The sequence below is a fragment of the Panthera tigris genome, chromosome B4 (assembly GCF_018350195.1).
Source record: "Panthera tigris isolate Pti1 chromosome B4, P.tigris_Pti1_mat1.1, whole genome shotgun sequence".
Lineage (NCBI taxonomy): Eukaryota > Metazoa > Chordata > Mammalia > Carnivora > Felidae > Panthera > Panthera tigris.
The window spans coordinates 17,585,592-17,604,701 of NC_056666.1; the positions used below are offsets into that span (position 1 = coordinate 17,585,592).

At 39.1% G+C, this 19,110-nt stretch overlaps 1 protein-coding gene across 1 annotated transcript in view; it reads left to right on the plus strand.

Annotated features, from left to right (window-relative positions):
* The window catches only part of MALRD1 (MAM and LDL receptor class A domain containing 1), a 778,752-nt gene that overhangs the window by 90,757 nt on the left and 668,885 nt on the right, over nt 1–19,110 (plus strand). The window contains exons 12-14 of the mRNA XM_042993660.1: nt 2,329–2,421; nt 5,702–5,909; nt 16,192–16,338. Of these exons, the coding sequence (XP_042849594.1) occupies nt 2,329–2,421; nt 5,702–5,909; nt 16,192–16,338 (448 nt within the window). The remainder of the gene's footprint in view (nt 1–2,328; nt 2,422–5,701; nt 5,910–16,191; nt 16,339–19,110) is intronic.

Below are 19,110 nucleotides of genomic sequence, written 5' to 3' on the forward strand. Positions count from 1 at the left end.
TTGAAAGTAACTACATAAGAGTCTGAGATTGAAGAGAGAATAAAATAAAAGCTGACTTATTTAGTTGGAAGAAATTATTTTTCTTTTTCATTACTTGTGCTGTCAGACAGGAAAATGTGCTAGAAAAATCTGTATTTCATACACAACATACCGTTAACTTAGTGTACAAAAAGCCATTTAAGTTTAAGAAGAATGCTGCGCACTTTTCAAAAAACTGTAAACACATTCTTCTTCAGGTAGAATAGAGGGGAATTAATTTGTCATTGGAAAAAAAGCAGGATTGCTCTAAGTTATCTTCCTAAATGAAAGTGAAGGGACGTGCTGAATGCAACTTGCCAAGCAGTGTCACTAAAACCGTCTGTGGAGGACGTTAAGTGTCTTGATGCTAAATAACTAAGGTTGTGTAGGAAATTATTGAAATAAAAATTAGTTGTGTGTCCCAACTTTGGGTCGCTCTGGTTCATCTTGAAGTGACCTGGGGGCTGTCAGCTGAAAATACGTCTGCCGTGGATGTTTCACTGTCTAGTGGAAGTCTTAATAGTTGATATGAATAAGTAATAAAATGAAGTACTTTTTTAATGGGTTTAGACTATCTTCTGAAATATTCAAGACTTGGAAATTGGAGCAGACATCAGAGGGTAAAGGACTGAGTTGAAAATAGATTCGTTTTTAGAAAGTGTTGGCTATGAATGAAATAAGTGAGGCTGAGGGGAGATAAATGCTTACAAGAGTCTGAAAAAGTGTGAGTGTCATGTGAAATATGAATTACAACGAGAAGTTATCTTCTGGTGCTGTTTTCTATCTCACAGTGGAAGGAGGGCACAGGCAGTCGCAGAGCTCAACCTGAGACATATTTATGCCACTCTGCATATTCACTCTATTGAAATTTGAAATAATCAATGCATCTTATGGGTAAACATTATGAACAATCTGGTCTATCTTTAGCAGGGAAGTGTCAAATTAACTTGCATGTTGGACAGAATCTAAAGAAATACGTTATTTCAGAGTGTAACAGCATGGTCACAAGTCATAAGGCACAATAACATAGGCCACATTTTGGAGTACATTATAGACTTTTACCTCATAGTGTATAGGAGCATAATTTTGCATGTACTTTGTAACCTGGAAGATGATCATTTTACCAATGCATGACAGAGCATTGTGCTCTAGAAGGCACAAAAAGGTCTTTGAAAGAACAAGAGAGTCGAATGGAAATATAATCTCCAGACAATAACTGTACTGTTTGGAACTTGGAATGAATTCTCCCATAGAAAAAATATGTTGAGATTGTGCAGAAGAATATATCTGATAACATCGTGGTTTTTTTTAATGTTTGTTTATTTATTTATTTATTTATTTATTTATTTATTTATTTATTTTTGAGAGAGAGAGAGAGAGAGAGAGAGAGAGGTGCGAGTGGGGGAGGGACAGAGAGAGAGGGAAACACAGAATCCAAAGCAGGCTTCAGGCTCTGAAGTGTCAGCACAGAGCCCAACATGGGGCTGGAACTCATGAACCCTGAGATCATGACCTGAGCTGAAGTCAGCTACTTAACTGACTGAGCCACCTGGGTGCCCCTAATGTTGTATTTTAAACTTTCATGTTTAGTGTTTTCGTGTTATTTCTTTCTTTTCTAATGTCATGGCAATATCGTAAAGTGTAGTAGTGTTAGCGGGATCAACATTTAAATAGCTGGCATTATGAATTTCTATTTAGAGTTGTATTTTTGAAGTACAAAACTTTATTTAAGATTCTGTTCAAATTTTTGTTCTGTCCTTACTCTCCATTGTTAAAAAATAAATATATAGACATGCTTTATTTTCTTATTTGTTTAAGACTGTTTTTATAGAGCAGTTTTAGGTTCTTAGCAAAATTAGGGGGAAGGTACAGAGATTTCCCATTTTCCCCCTGGGACCACGCGTGCACAGCCTTCCCCCTTATCAACATCCTCCATCAGAGTTGTACCTTTGTTATAAATGATGAACCCGCATTGACCATCATCATCATCACCCAAAGTCCATAGCTTACATTAAGGTTCCCACTTGGTGTTGCGCATGCCATGGGTTTGGACAAATATACAATGACACGTATCCACTGTATGTTATCATTCAGAGTATTTTCACTGCCTTAAAAATCCTCTGGGCTCTGCCTTTTCATCCTCCCCTGCCTCCATTTTATTGTTCCTTTAAAAAATGTTAAACACCTTTTTACCAGTACTTTAGGCTTCCTAGTATTTTCATATCAACTGAAATGTAATTGAGAGAGCACATACGCGAATATGAGAGTAGAATTTGGGGAATTAGTAATGTCATTTTCTTTGAATCAAAGGAAGAAGAAATATTTTGGACATACAGCGCATCAACTGACAGAAAATGGGTGAAAGCAGAGGTGTTAATACCAGAAGGACTGAAGACATTTAAGGTACAAAATGGAAAAACAAGCACTATTTTATATCATAAGTTTAATTTGTAGTTTGGCAGTAGTGAATTTTGTCATCCATTTCTAAGTTTAAATTAGCATTTAAATTAATGATATAGATTTCTATATTTGGGGAGAGCCATTGCCTGCTTCTTTTCATTGTACTTAGCCCTTCTCAGGCCACATTTCCTCTGAGTAGAAGAGCCAGAGTGTGACTCCTCATGTTTAAAGCGTCCTCATTTTACACGGGCTCCCTCCCTAGCACCCCCCACCTCCAACACCATGCACTGAAAACAAGGAAGCAAACTGCATTATGAAGCAGATAAATAATAAATTGGTATTGAAAATCAGTGAAGACTATGCAAATGTTTTGAATGCAGTAATTTACATCTTTATGAAACATGGATAACTCTACCTTTGCAAAGATATGTCTGCAATATACATGTGCTCAGTGGGAATACTATCTCTTAAGCACATTAACTCAAGATTCCATGTTGTATATAGAGTTGAGATTGTGCAGAAAAGCATATCTGATATTTTTTTACCTTTCATATTAAATATTTACCTGTCATTTCCTTCTTTTCTAATATAGCAATATTGTAAAATGTAGTCATGTCAGTAGGATCAACATTTAAATAGCTGGTATTCTTCATTGCCATTCATAATTTTGTTTTTGAAGTGCATTATTTTATTTAAGATTCCTTTCCTATTGTATTGTATATAGAGTGTATAAATATTTTTTTGCTGGGCTGTGAGTATAAAATAATAAGACCGATTGCACATGTGGCTCATGAAACCAATTTCATTCCTTTATGATAATACCACATATGTACATCTTTCTAGGTTTGAAAGGGAGAACCCGAATGAAACTGAAGTATAACCATGCAGATTTTTAGAATCCCATTTACTGCTCAGATTGGAATTTCTGAACCATAGCATTTTTGTATTAATGACAGCAAAGTTGAGGTTTATATCATAGCCTGTTGCAATAACATTTGGCACTATTTTAATTTTCTAAGCGATATTTATCTTTATAACTTCTGAAAGAGGTACTAAATGATTAGAGTTTCATTCTTTTTACATAAACTGAATATTAAAGTTTGTTTTGTTATTTAACTCAGAGATAAAACAAAATATAAAGGGAGTAATTTGGGAGCTATTCTAGATTTCCAAGTGCATATTAAATGTAATTAAGTTTTCAACAATAGCACCCTTTTGAGATCTAAGTTTAAGCTCATCAATTTTGAAACCCAAACTGATATCATTTATGCACATTTGATCTCTTGCTGCTATAAAAATATACAACTGTAGATCCAATAATTTATATATATTTATACTATATATATAGTATATTCATATGTAGAATGGTATATAGCAGCATACAAAGTTTTTCTATTATTAGATATGATTTAAGTTTAATATTATTTTCTAGACTAAATTATTAGATATATTTACAAACTGAAACTTGATCATAAGTAATTCTTTTGTTTAAGTTTTTATTTATTTTTGAGAGAGAGAGAAAGAGGACAGAGTGTGAGTGGGGGAGGTGAAAGAGAGAGGGATACACAGGATCTGAAGCAAGCTCTGGGCTCTGAGCTGTCAGCACTAACTCATGAATGGCGAGATTATTACCTGGGCCGAAGTTGGACACTCAATCAACTGAGCCACCCAGGTGCCCCCTTAAGTAATTCTGAACAAACAAATATATGTATATACATATATATATATGTATACATATTCATATTTTTGCATATATATGTGTATATATGTATACATATGCATACACATATACATGTATGCATACATATATACATACATATATGTACATACATAATATATGTATATACATATATGTATGTATACATATGTATACATATATACACATATATATACATATATATGTATATGTATACATATTCATGTTTTTGCAAAGGAGAAAATATATTCAGAGACTTTAAGCTGGAAGAAAGTCAAAGGAATTAGTCTTTAGTATCTTACACATTAACAACATCTTGTTCACTGCTGTTCAATAGTATTTTCTGTCATAAGGGGAAATTTAAGTATCTGTGCTCTCCAATATGGTAGCCAATAGCTACCATACACGTGGTATGGTAGTACATGTGGCTACTGAACACTTACAATGTGGCCAGTGTGGCTGAGGAATGGAATTTTAATTTTGTTTTCGTTAACTTAATTTGAAATAGCCCTTTCTAGATTGTGGCTACCATATTGGATGGCAGAGAAATAGTTATTTAGTAGAGTCAGGTATTCATACCTCTTGTCCACTCTGGTGGACAGCTAGCCATTGCTCTTGATAGAAGCTCAAGGATAATACTTTGATATTATCTTACATTGGACTGGCAAGTATGGTCATTGCACTTGCTAATACCGTATACTTTCAAAAAACCTCGCAATTCAGCTGGAGACAATGAGACTTATTTCTTTTAATTAGCACTTGTTTGATTATTAGAGAAATTCTTCTTCTCTGAAAATAGATTTTTATATTTATTATTTTAAATGTTCTATTCTTCTGTTGTGTCCCCTTACTATTTGCCTAACATTTCCCTTCTTGCATTCCAATGCTGATATCAGTAGTTTAAAAACCAGATGCGGTTATAGCTTTTGGTCTCTAAGTAGTGATCATACTTATTCTTTTCCCTGAATATTAAAGAAAGAGAGCAGTGAAGATGATGCTCAAGTAACAAGTTTGCAGTCAGGGACATTGCCAAGGGTGAAGTGGCATGTAGTATTTCTTTTGCTCATGGGTGGGTTCTCAGAGGTGTCAGTGGATCTGCTGTGCCCATAGTCTTTGTCCTGGTCCCTTGGGAGGCATATATTATGGACTGCTGACCTTTCTTAAATGTAGGGCTTTTTTCATTCAGACCAATTATACATGTGGGTCAGGCTTCTCAAGTAGGAACTTTATTGGTTGTATTTGCTTCTCTTTCAACAGGTGTTTTTCTCAGTAACTATTAAATGTCTATTCTTTTTGGAGGGTTATTTTTTTAAATTATTTTTTTTTACATTTACATTTATATATTTTTGATAGAGACAGAGCACAAGTGGGGGAGGGGCAGAGAGAGAAGGAGACACAGAATCCGAAGCAGGCTCCAGGCTCCGAGCTGTCAGCACAGAGCCAGACATGGGCTCGAACTCACAAACTGCGAGATCATGACCAGAGCTGAAGTCGGACACTTAACCGACTGAGACACCCAGGTGCCCCTGGAGGGTTCTTTTAAAGGAGATTATCAACTCATAAATTGTTCATGTTTTGCCTTTGAAGATTATCTTTGAAGGGACCATTCTGAGCCAGAAAGGTTTTATTGGGCTGGATCAGCTCTGGGTCTATGCCTGTGCACGTGCTCCATCCAGAAAGCTTTGCTCTACAGAGGAATTCACTTGTGCTGGTGGCCAGTGCATCGCCCAAGAATTGGTCTGTGACTCTCAGCCAGACTGTTCTGATGACAGTGATGAAGACCCGGCAACTTGCTGTAAGTGAATTAATGATTTACTTCTTCACATGCTCACATTCACGACTGTGGTTGGATTTAAAAGTCTTTGCACCGAGTGAGGTAAAGTTAACATGTATGAAATACGGTGAATGTTTATTCTCACTCTGAAGCTATTAGCACTATTCTTTGTGGGGGTCTCTAAGCTAATTTAAGGCTTTGGTACTTTTTGTTAATACTGCAAACTTTGTTGAACAAGTGCGTAATTGTATTATGGTATGTGTGCGTTTTAAAGAGGAAAATGGGTGGGAAGGGCAACCCCTTTATACTTTTCCCTTTGGAGACATATATTATGGATTGCTGACCTTTATTAAGTGTAGGGCATTTTGCATTCTGACCAATTAGACAGAAAGCTGTGGGGAGGGTTTCAAGAGGAGGGCTGCCATTGCCTTGTAGGCAGCCATGATGCCTGTAGAAATGTCAGCCGTGGTTGGTATTCATGACTGGGCAAAATTTAGGTCCAGCACCTCCCTTTTAGGATTTTTATGGAGAGGCTTTGATAGGAGTGATGACAAGAAGTCCCATTATTATTCAAGTCTAGTTGTATTTGAAAGGAAATATAATTTAATTTAAAACCCAAATGATGGTTCCCATATGAGGTAACTTAGCAACTAAGATACTTGCGTCTCTTTGGAAACAATGAATTCTAACTAAATGAATCCAAATCCCATATCACAAACAAGTGGGTTTTCTTAATTATTAAAAATTTGCCATTTGTTTTGCTGCAGTTTTAGCGATGTATTATGTTGAAAGAAATATTGCAACGTGTCACCTTTTAAATGAAAAGTTCTTTGTACAAAATGCTTCTGTTGATCGGTAGAGATTTTATTAAGAGCAATGGAACAGGATGCAGGAAAGAGGAGATGGGAAAGTGAGGGAGAAATCCTCTGCCTGTTTTTATTTTTTTTTAATTTTTTGTTTTTAACGTTTATTTATTTTTGAGACAGAGAGAGACAGAGCATGAACAAGGGAGGGGCAGAGAGAGAGGGAGACACAGAATCTGAAACAGGCTGCAGGCTCTGAGCTGTCAGCACAGAGCCCGACACGGGGCTCGAACTCACGGACCGTGAGATCATGACCTGAGCCGAAGTGGACGCTTAACCGACTGAGCCACCAGGCGCCCCCCTCTGCCTGTTTTTAAACAGCAATTCCATTAATGCCTCAGACACTTGGTTTTAATACTAGATTAAAAAAAAAATCTACTTACCAGTATAATCTTGGTGGAATTTTTGGGTACAGTCTTTTTTCACTCAAAAAATATGTGAGGACAATTCATTTTCTCTAATGTGTCAGTTTCTTTTCTTTTTCAAAAAAATGTATTAAGCTTATTTATTTGAGAGAGAGAGAGAGAGCGCGCAGGTGCGTGCACACAGTGGGGGATGGGCAGAGAGAAGGAGAAGCAGAATTCCAAGTAGCCTCCACACCATCAGCACAGAGCCTGATGCAGGTGTTGAGAACTCACTGTGAGATCATGACCTGAGCCGAGATCAAGAGTAGGTTACTTGACCGACTGCGCCACCCAGGCACCCCGTCAATGTCTTTTCTGTGCCTTAAAATTTCTTACAAACAATTTGGGTCATTTCTTTTGGAGAAATTCACCTTACTAATAGTTTGCATTATTCCTGGGTTCATTGGCTGAAAGTAAATATATTTCTTCTCTTTTCAATTGCACATATTGGCACTTAGCTTTTTTCCTCCCTTTTTCCCCCTCCAGTGAAGGGTTTTTTGTGTTCTCCTTGTAATTGTTTCTTTTTTTGTAAATCAAATTCCACCCGGAGTATCAGTAGATATTTTAGCATTTGATTTTGAACATATTTTCCCATTTCTCTTATTCTTGTAGTTTCATTGGTTACATAGTTGGGATTTTTCCAGGGGAGTGTATCTTGATACGATTCTGCTATTTCCTTTGAGCGAAGGGACAGATGTCTGTGCTTTTCAACAAATAGTGTTATTTCCTAGTGTGTTAAATTTTCCAAATTATGTCATTTCATTTGAACAAAGAAAACCTGACATGTTTGCTTGATTGAGACCAACTTCATATAGAGGGTGTGACATAAAAATGTAGCCATATTACATATTATGAAATATTTATGTATTGATGCATACATATCCATATATTTTGATGCTGACATGAGTATTTCATGTACATATTTGTTCAATCATTTTTGTTTTGAGGAAGTTATAAAGCAATCGAATTACTAGAATTTATATTACACTACTTTGGGTGCTAAAATAATATATTTGTGCATATATACACATGCTTATATATATTGTTACACACGCTTATATATATTGTTCCCTTTGAAATTTAAAACCACCTTGAAACATTCTACACCTACTTTAAATTTGTATTTTACAAATTGAGTTTGTAACGCAAACTTTTCTTATGGTTTCCCATGTTCATAAAGCACAAGCAACATGCTTTTATACCTTCCTTTTATCCCATTTTAGGATGGATCTCTAGGACTGTGTAGCTTATATATGCAGTTCGAATAGCACGAGTACTTACTGGAGACTCAGGAAATAGTAACTGAAGAATACTGTTAGTTGGGATTATGTAGTCAGTGTGCTTTTCCCAAAAGTCACACTCACTCAGGTGTTCTTTCATTACCAAGTTCCTCTTAATTTTAGATACTTTTAACAAGAGTAGTTGACCGAGCCTCTAGCCCCATTCCTTTTATAAAGCAGTTAATTGTTAAGTGAAAAGGAGTGTTGCTAGAGTTTTGCTACTCTGGTGTACTTTGTGGACCAGTGGCATCGGAATCATCTAGGAGCTCTTTTGAAATACAGAACCTCAGGCCATAGCCCAGTCTTACAGAACCCAAAGTTGGCCATTAACAATGTGTCAGGTGGTTCCTCTGCATATTAAAGTTTGAGAACCGCTGAGCCAAACAGTCTTCAGAAATGGAGCCACAGCTGAGAGAGAAAACAAATGGCATATAAAAAAATGGACTTAAGGCAAACTAGTCAAGAGACCTTTCACGACAGAAGCTAAAATTCCCATAACTAATTCCTAAGAGCATCACTATAATACCAAACGATAGATTTTATTTTTTAAGTTTATTTATTGAGAGACAGAGACAGCACGAGTGGGAGAGGGGTAGAGAGAGAAGAAGAGAGAGAGAATCCCAAGCACACTGTCAGCGCAGAGCCCGACCGGTGGCTCGAACTCAGGAAACCGAGATCGGGACCTGAGCCAAAACCCAGAGTCTGATGCTTAGCCTACTGGGCCACCCAGGCACCCGAACGATAGATTTTCAAAGCAGTTTTATTGAAGAACAATGGGCGCACAACAAATGCACATACTTAATGTCTGTGATTGTTGAGTTATACACCCGGTCTTTGTCCAGGAGCTTTTCTGTGTCCTTCTTGTAAGAACAGTGAACGTGAGAGTTTTACCCTTTCAACGTGGTGGGGCGGCACGTGTGGCCGCACACATGGGGACAGACGCTGGCCGGTTACCGTAGCGTGCGCCCCCTACTCGTACCCGGGCGGCTCGCCCCGCCACCTTTCGCCGCCCCGGGCCCGGGGCGCAGCGGGTCGGGCGGCCGGCGGCACCTGGGCGGGGACTACCCTCCCGCTTCCTCTTCCGCGGCCTCGCGGTCTTCACAGGCCTCCCCGCGGCGGACGGCCGCCCTGGACTTCGACAGCTCGCGGCGGGCGGGCGCCGCTCTTGGCCCTCCAGCAGGTGGGTACTCCCCGCGGACCCAGCAGCCGCCCCCGGGCCGTGCCGGTGAACCGGCGCCGCGAGGTCTAGGGGTCGTGTTCGCTGGGAAGCACTTAACGCTGCTGTGCAGGGATCCCCGACCCCGCCCCCGCCCCCGCGTTCGCGGCGGGCGGCGGCGGCCGAAAGCGCCCCCCCGCCCCCCGCCTCGAGCTCTTCCCGCGCGCTGTGGCCGTGGCCTCGCCCGTGGCCTCCTGACGCCGCGCCGCCTCCCGGAAGGGGGCGACCCCGCGGCGAGCGGGCGCAGGCCGGGGGATGCGGGGAGGCGTGGCGGCCCCCAGCGGCGGGCGCCCGCGCGCTCGGAGCCCGGGCGGGCGGGCGGGAGGGCCCGGGACCGCGGTGACAGCCCCGAGGGAGCGAGGCGTCCCGCCGGGCAGCCCCCCGCCGGGCCGGGAGCTCCCGCGCTTCCAGTTCTTCGAGCAGAAGTGGGGCGGTTACTGCAAGGACTGCAGCAGCCGATGGCGCAGTGCCCAGGTATGTGGGTCCAGGGCACCCCCAAGGTTTCCTTCGGGCAGGCTTGCAGAACTTGTCAGACAGAAGTCTTAGAACTCTTCTCGAGTGGAAGAGAGCACCTGTCAAAGTTGTAAACAGACTCCATGCCTCTGCTCCGTAAAACTTCGCCGCGCCGACCCTAAAAGTCCCTGTCATCGAGATTTGTGGGGGAGTTTCAAAGGCAAACACCTGTGACGGCACTTTGAGCTTCAAATACATCGTTTAAACGAGGGGGGAAAACGGTCCTGCCGAACGTGTCTTAGCGAGCAGCTAAGTGAGGTGTTTTTTTTTTTTTTTTTTTTTTTTTCTTCCCATGTCCCTTTTCTGTCTCTCCGTTCTGAAAATAATTTATGTAAGGCCGTATTTTCGACAAAGCCCTAAATAGAAGTATTGCAAAAATAAAAAAAAAAATGCACAGTATTGTTGACTGTGTACTGTGCAGGAGACTTCTAAACGAATTCATCTTGCATAGTTGACGCTATACCCATTGAACAACAACTCACCATTTCCCTGTACCCTTGGCCCCTGATAACCACTGTTCTGTTTTCTGCTTCTGGGAGTTTTAATATTTTAGATACCTCATATAAGCAGAGTCATTAGCTAGGTGAAATAAGCCAGTTATCGGACAAATACTGCATGATTCCAAACAATAGATTTTTGACATTTACTAATAAGATCCTGTATAAAAGAGGGACATTGCATTGCAATGTATTTTTAAATATTTCTTTTAAAAACTCATCTATGTATTTTGTGAGAGAGAGAGCAAGCATGAGTGGGGGAGGGGCAGAGAGAGAGAGAGGAAAAGGGTGAGAATCCCAAGCAGGCTCTGCACTGTCAGCGCAGAGCCTGATGTGGGGTTTGATCCCACCGACCTGTGAGATCATGAACTGAGCTGAAACCAAGAATTGGACTTCTAACAGACAAAGCCACCCAGATGCCCCTATTTTTAAATGCTTCTAATAAAATAATTAAAATATACCTTGTTCCAAACATATCTAAAGGCATATACATTTGCAAGCTGAACAATTTACATACAAAATATACCTAATTTCTAGACACATTCCACGTGGATGAACCCTAAAGCCATTATGCTAAATAGCACAAGCAAGTCACAAAAAGACAAATATTGTATAATTCTACTTACACAAGGTACACAGAGGGGTCACATTCATAGAAACAAAGCAGAATGGGGGTTGCCGGGATGAGGGGAGGGAAAGATGGGGAGTTGGTGTTTACTAGGTATAGAGTTTCACTTTGTAAAGATGAAGAAGTTTGGACTATGCCTGATGGTGATGGTTACACAACAGTGTGAATGTACTTATTCTGCTGAACTACACTTAAAATGGTTAAAAAGATAAGCTTTATGCCACCTATATTTTACCACACAAAAATACAATAATTTATATACCCTTTTCAATCATAACATGGAAAAAGACTGCATATGTGTTTCAAAAAAGATGCAAGGTTGGACAGATCTGTGTCCGAATCAAATAGTATGGGAAACTCTGGTGGAAAAAAAAGTTCTTTTAATTGTAGGATTCTTCAGAGCATTTAAAATGCTAGTACTTTAAAGTATACTTTAAAGGAGAAGTCAGAAAAAAATAAAGGAGAAGTTGATACAGTGTTCAAGTGAAGGAAGTTTTAACCAAGAATCCAATGCAGTGCATTTAATGTTCACTGTGGTGCTGTCTCTGGATGTCTTTCATATTTTGAAGAAAAATGTTATGCTAAAAATTTCCTGCAGGCAAGGGAAATAATATATGTAGTGGAGAAAAGATCCTTGTGGGTTTACAGTAAGTATTAAAATGTTTACCTAATATAATCATATTAAGATCTAATATATGCTTATGGAATGCAACATTCCCCATTTATTCCCATACATACTTTTCCCCCCTTATATAACGGAAAAGCGATTTACTTCTGAAATAGAAGATTCATAAATATTTTAATTTTTGTAATCCAGAAGAATTTTCCTCAGCTGCTACAGTGAATTTTTTCTTTGGCCAATATGCTGCAGTGTTTAAATATGCAAGAGAAAGCTTTGTCATAATTTTAAAATATTACTCTGATGAACTCAGCAAAATTTTGCTAAAATTATGAACAGTGCCATTTCTCATGCTCTGATTAGAAATAGTGAAGTGTGTTCTATAATCACAGGAAGTTAAAATAAAAGCAACCAAATAATCAAAAATCACTGTAATGAACACTTATAATATGAATAGATGATTTTTTAGATTTTATAAATACTTAGCGTTTAACAATATGGTGTCAGGCATTTATTAGTGGCCAAAATGTGTTTGGCTCCCCTGGTTTTCTTCAGATATTTATAATTGCAACTTAAACTTTTTGAATTATGTAGGGGAATTTTAATGGAAAAACCTAAACTTTGGTGACTGGAATTTGATTTATATTTTATAGCACAGATAAATTCTAGAATACTTTTAAAAATGTCCTTTGAAGTGTACTGGGATAACTGTCATTGGTAGAAACAGCTGAGCAATTCAGCAAGATTTTTATGGAGGTGACTGTACCATTTTGCTTCCACATCCACCTATCTTTAGGGTGATGGATTTCAAAAACAAATGTTCATTTTTCAAAGGACAGGGTGTTTCTCATGTTTTGTGGAAAGTGCAACGATTGACATTTTAACTGGTGAAACATCCAGATAATGAAAGAGATCAATTTTTCTCCCAGTGCCACATTTCAACATTTACATGACCCAAAGTTATTTTGTCTTGAAATCCTCTTTATATCTTTGCCTTTCAGCGACATAGACACAGTTGTGAAGAGCCTCTGGAACAGTGGGGTGATGTTTGGGTCACATTGTACTTTCCATCCACAGTTCTTGGTCTTATTGCCAATTCACAGTATTGCCTAGTTGGGCAATAGGATGGTTACTGGTTAAATCGGTGGCTACCTGCAGTGAATAAGATTGCTATTTGCACGGATTTATATCCTTTGTATATTAATATGTATTGCCCAACAGGGCAATGTTGAATTTATTACCCAAACAGGAATGCTTGAGAGGGAGAAAAAAGGTTTTAATTGTTATGCTAGGACAACAGGCATAAACTGTGGCAACCCAGATGGGTGGTCACCCCACCCATGGAAGATTTTCTATTCCAGGGAGGTGTATTCCAGGGGAGAATTTTGGGTACCCTTGGGAGTAGGTGGAAAAGTTCCTTACCATGTCCAAAACCAAGGATTTGGAACCTTTAACCACATTTCAGAGGTCACATATGTATTTTGAGTCTTGCGTATTTCTACACTCTACCAACTGAGAAGAGTCTGAGGTCACCTAATAAGTGGCAAAGTTCATAGAGAACCAAGGAATTAGACCAGAGGATTTTCCAGATGACCCGGGAAACAGTCACAGCTGGTTATTGGTGCTTAAGACTGTCAAAAACCAGAAGAGATTCTTCTTTGAGGATTAACTTTTTATCAGTAGTACCCTCTGAACTCTCTAGCCAGAGCTGAGTAAAGAAAAACACATCCAGAAGATTTCCAGTTAAGTTTATGGGTGAATGGCATTTCCTTGTCATGTGGATTCACCATTAGGTAGTATGCAACATCTTTTCATTATTATAATGTAGTCGTGTTTGTTTTTTGGGAAATCCATTTCAGGGAGAAGACAATATTTGCTTGTAAAGAAGAAAATAACATTATATATCAGTTATATGACTGTCTAAACAAGCCTGCTCTGAGATCTAAATGTTTACATGTAGAGAAAATTTAAGTGGTAGTGTTACTTGCATAGTGGACTTCAGTGTTTTAAGAGTTGACACGTTAGTGATGAACTATCTGGTCATGAAACCAGGCATCCCTGTTTATAGAAATTTGAAGATCCTTTGATTATTAAGATATAGTGAGCTCATTCAATATACTGGTCACTTTGGTCATATTATTTAAAATTGAAAATAATGGTTAGGAGCACGCATATGGTAGTGTAGTCCCTGGTTTAGGGAGGCTTCATAGTTAAAGAGCTTTGTTGACAGACATTTCAAAGCCCAGATGTTCTGTTTACTAAATTTACCACAGACAAGTACTTAGAGCTGCTTTTCTCTTTGAGGGGTGATTACACTTACTGTGTGGGGTAATTGAGAGGACTAATGGTACTGTATGCAAAATCCCCAGCACCACACTGGGTACTTCCAGTCACATGTCTGTTGTTCTTATTACTAAAGATAATAGGATTAAATTTTTTTTTTTTTAATGTTTGCTTATTTTTGAGAGAGAGAGACAGACAGACAGACAGCGCAAGTGGGGGAGGGGCAGAGAGAGAGGGAGACACAGAATCCGAAGCGGGCTCCAGGCTCTGAGCTGTCAGCCCAGAGCCCAGTGCGGGGCTCGGGCACAGGAACCACGAGATCATGACCTGAGCCGAAGTTGGGCGCTCAACCGACTGAGCCCCCCAGCTTCCCCAAGATGATAGCATTTTGATCCTAGGGAGCTTGTTAAAACTTGGAGTTTGTCAAAACTTCGCGTATGTTTTGACCAAGAATTATTTTGTCCCAGTGCTGTAAAAATGCATATGCATGAAAAGGAGTATTTGGAAATAAATTCTTAAATTGTATTAATTTACTCCCCAAGCTATTACCTAAGATAGCCTGATACTATGATTCTTATTGTAGGTAAAGGGAATTTAAGCTCATAAAAACTAATTTCTCAAAAGCACAAGTCAGGTTGTTGCAATTTCTAGTTTACTGCCCAGTCTTGCTGCATTTTTCTTACTAATTTGGTGGCAAAAGTGGTAAAGATCCTATGAAGCTTATCCCAAACATTGAATTAATCTAGAACTAGTTCTTTTTTTTAAAGTTATTTTATGTATGTATGTATGTATTACTTTTTTCCCAAGTTTTAATTTAAATTCAAGTTAGTTAACATACAGTTATATTAGCTTCAGGTGTAGAATTTTAGTGATTCATCACTTACATACAACACCCAGTGCGTATCAGGACAAGTGCCCTCCTTGATATTCATTACCTATCTAACCCCTCCCTCCACCCACCTCCCCTCCAGTAACCATCAGTTCTCTAGATTTAAGAGTTTGTTTCCTGGTTTGCCTCTCTTCCCCGCCGCCCCATTCATCGGTTTCTTGAATTCCACATATGAGTGAAATCATATGGTATTTGCCTTTCTTTGACTGAGTTATTTAGCTTAGCATATTGTCTAGCTCCATTCATGTCATTGGAAATGGCAAGAGTTCATTCTTTTTGAAGAATACATACACACACACACCCCATATCTTCTTTATCCATTCATCAGTTGATGGACATTTGGGCTCTTTCCATAATTTGGCTATTGTAAATAATGCTTCTATAAACATTGGGGTGCATGTATCCCTTCAGGTCAGTATTTTTGTGTCCCTTGGGTAAGTATAATTACAATTACAATTACTATTGCAGTTACTAGGCCATATGATAGTTTGATTTTTAACTTTTTGAGGAACCTCCATACTGTTTTCTTTTGTGACTAATGTAGAAACATAAGTATTTCCTGACTTTTTAGTTGTGTATTAAGAGGGAAACGAAAAGCAAAGTTCAGAATGTCTAATTTACCTGCAATTCCACTGTGACTAGGCAATTTTTTTTTTTGAGAAACTATTAAAATAGTGTAACAGAATGAATACCAAGGCACCAACCATAAACTGTTTGGGTGTCCAGAATCAATTCCCCTCTTTCAAATGGATCTTTTTAAACTACTGACTGAGCTGTTGAATCTTGTTGGTCTTGGCAGAGGAATCAGTTACTCCCTGCAAAGAAAGCTCTACTTTGATGGTGCATCACTGAGCACAGTAGAGATGGCCACAGCCAGAATGAAATGTGCCAAACTTGTAGTTAGAAGAATGTAGAAGGGCAATGCCTCACACATCATGTGGAAAACTCTGAGGGAAAAGTAAACTATTCTGATATTCAGAAAACGATTATTACTAAGTGGAATGATTGTTCTGCCCTCCGAAGTTAATTGGCTAATATAAAGTCTGTATTTCAGGAATTAAGTTTCCTCCTTAATTTCTCTTCATCTGTTTTTTCCCCCCATGCATAACAGCACAGCATCTCACGTGTGATTTTGAGTCTGGTTTCTGTGGTTGGGAACCATTTCTCACAGAAGATTCACACTGGGAGTTCATGAAAGGATTGGCCAGTGGAGACAACCACCTACCTGATGCTGATCACATAGCAAACACAAATAATGGTAGGACGTTTTCCTCTTAAAACAATGTTTGTTGTCTTTCATGTTGCAGAATGGTGCTACTATGTATTTTCATTTCTAGCTATAGACTATATACATAGAACTCTGGTTTGTCTTGCTTTAAACTGTCATGATCAACATGATAATTTGTAATTAATTGAGTTTCCCGAAAAGAACATTGTTTTAATAACCAATGTTTTTCTTGCCACATTTTTTTTACTTTTTGTTTTATAATTTTTTTAATGTTTATTTTTGAGGGATAGAGCGCACGAGTGGGTGAGGAGCAGACAGAGGGGGACAGAAGATCAGAAGCTGGCTCTGTGCTGACAGCAGAAAGCCTGATGTGGGGCTCAGACTCATGAACCATGAGATCATGACCTGAGCCAAACACTCCACTGACTGAGCCACCCAGGCACCCCTGTTGCCACGTTTTTTACAGGGTTGAAGGCATGAGGGTGGCGGGGGGGGGAGTCTTCTGATAATATTCTCTAGTTGCCAGAACTCATGTACAACAGGTGTGCCTTCTTTTTAGAGCAATCCAATTTTTTCAAAACAGAAAGAAAAATAGTTTAATCTTCTTTCTGGAAACAGAACAGAGATTTGGCACCAGCTATAAAATAAATTGACAAATACTTGAATGCAGTTTAATCACTCTTAAAACTTCTTTGTGACAATCTTCTTTCTCATGTATTTTTAAGCACCATTACAATTTTCATATAGCATCTTAATATAGAGCAATTATAACAACACATGGCATTTCAATCAAGGTTTGGGAATCTCCAAGGAAAACAGAAGGGTTTTGTTCTGTTTTCTCTCTTTTGTGTAGATGTCATTGCCTAGGTATATTAGTATCCTATTAAAACTTTATACTAACACAACTGTATTGTCAATCCTCTTTAAGCTCATACAACCCTCTTGAACATTATTCTGTCTCTCCTTTGAGATTTCCAAGGAAGTATGCCAAATTAGCAGTGTTGACTGTATTTTAAATTATAGCCATTGCAAACTGGGGTTGGTGGGGGGGCATGTCAATGGATGGAGAGAGAGACTTTGGCCGTCCATCTGTTGTCTAAAACTATAAACCCAGATTATTATTTCACAGTGGAGTAAGGTCCTGATTTGTGTGTGTGTGTGTGTGTGTGTGTGCGTGCGTGCACGCCTGTTAACCTTATTTTTTCTTTAAGATTTTGTGATGGAGTGGATTAAAGTTTGAAACAGAAAGGACAACTCATTGTCCATCTGTTAAAGTGTAATTTAAATGCAGCAACATTCAACCTTTTTGGTGTACCGTTCACAGAATTTGAACAAACATATGTAGTTGTATAACTATCAGAAAACTCAAGATCTGAAAGAGTTCCATTCTCCCCCCAAATGCTATGCCACTTTGCAGTCAATGCTCATCTCACGTCTAGCCACCGGCATCTAACTGATCTGATTTCTGTCCCTATGGTTTTGCCCTTTCCATAATGTCATATAAATATACTAATGTCCTATGTAGCCTTTTGAGTCTGTCTTCTTTCAATTAGCTTAATGAATTTGACTTTCATCCTTGTTGATTGCAGCTCCTTCCTTTTTTACTACAGAGTAGTATTCAATTGCATTGATAAAGCGCAGTTTGTTTACCCATTGATCAGTTGAAGGATATTTTAGTTTCTAAATGTTGGTGATTATGAACATGCTATAAGATTTGCATACCTTTTTTTTTGTTTTGTTTTTGGACATAAGTTTTCATTTGACTTGAGTACTCTATCCAGTTCCTTTGTTTAATTAATGTTTTCCTTCTGGTGTTGAGTGAAAGGGCCTCTGATTTCTGGCCCTTTTTGACCTCTGGGAAATATTCCAGTTGCGCCTTTTAGAAGTTGAAGTTCCAGCTTCACTTAAGTTTCCTCACCTCCATGCACTGGTCAGTACTCAGGTGGAGATTTGGGGGAGGGGGAGACTCTGTGGATCTCTGGATCTCTCTCTCTGCAGCCCTGTCCTCCTGTCCTCTGCCTTGTGGACTCTAGCCACTTGAGTGTCCCCAAAGTAGCACGTCCATCTTTTCAATTTGAAGAGACTGTCACACTCCTTCTGGCTCCCCACTCCCTACACGGCAGCTGGAAACTGTTTAGGCAGTAAGCTGGGGAAATTGTATGGCATAACTCGTTTATTTTCCCTGTCTTAGAGATCATTATCCTGTGATCCTACATACTCATTGTCTTACATTTAAAATTCTTTGTGTTTGTTTGCTTCATTTCTTTGGTCTGGATATGCTATAACGTATCTAGCTATCCTCTTATTGAGTGACAATATCATGACGGTGCTTTAAAATCCAGGGGCGCCTGGGTGGCTCAGTCGGTTAAGCGGCCGACTTCGGCTCAGGTCATGATCTCGCGGTCCGGGAGTTCGAGCCCCGCGTCGGGCTCTGTGCTGACGGCTCAGAGCCTGGAGCCCGTTTCAGATTCTGTGTCTCCCTCTCTCTCTGACCCTCCCCTGCTCGTGCTCTGTCTCTCTCTGTCTCAAAAATAAGTAAACGTTAAAAAAAAAAAATACATTCTTGTACACACCTTCTTATATAGGGTGCTTTTAGTTCTATGCAGTGAACAACTATGGGTGAGACTACTAGCTTTTTACAGAAAGATATGTACTTTCCCTTCAAATCTTAATACTTAAAATTCCAGTAGCAAAAGAAGAGTGCTTTTTTCCCATTTGTCTACCAGCAGCAGGCATTATAGTCTCTTAAATTTTTCTAATCTGTGGGTATAAAATGGTTGCTCATTTGTAATCTTTATTGTA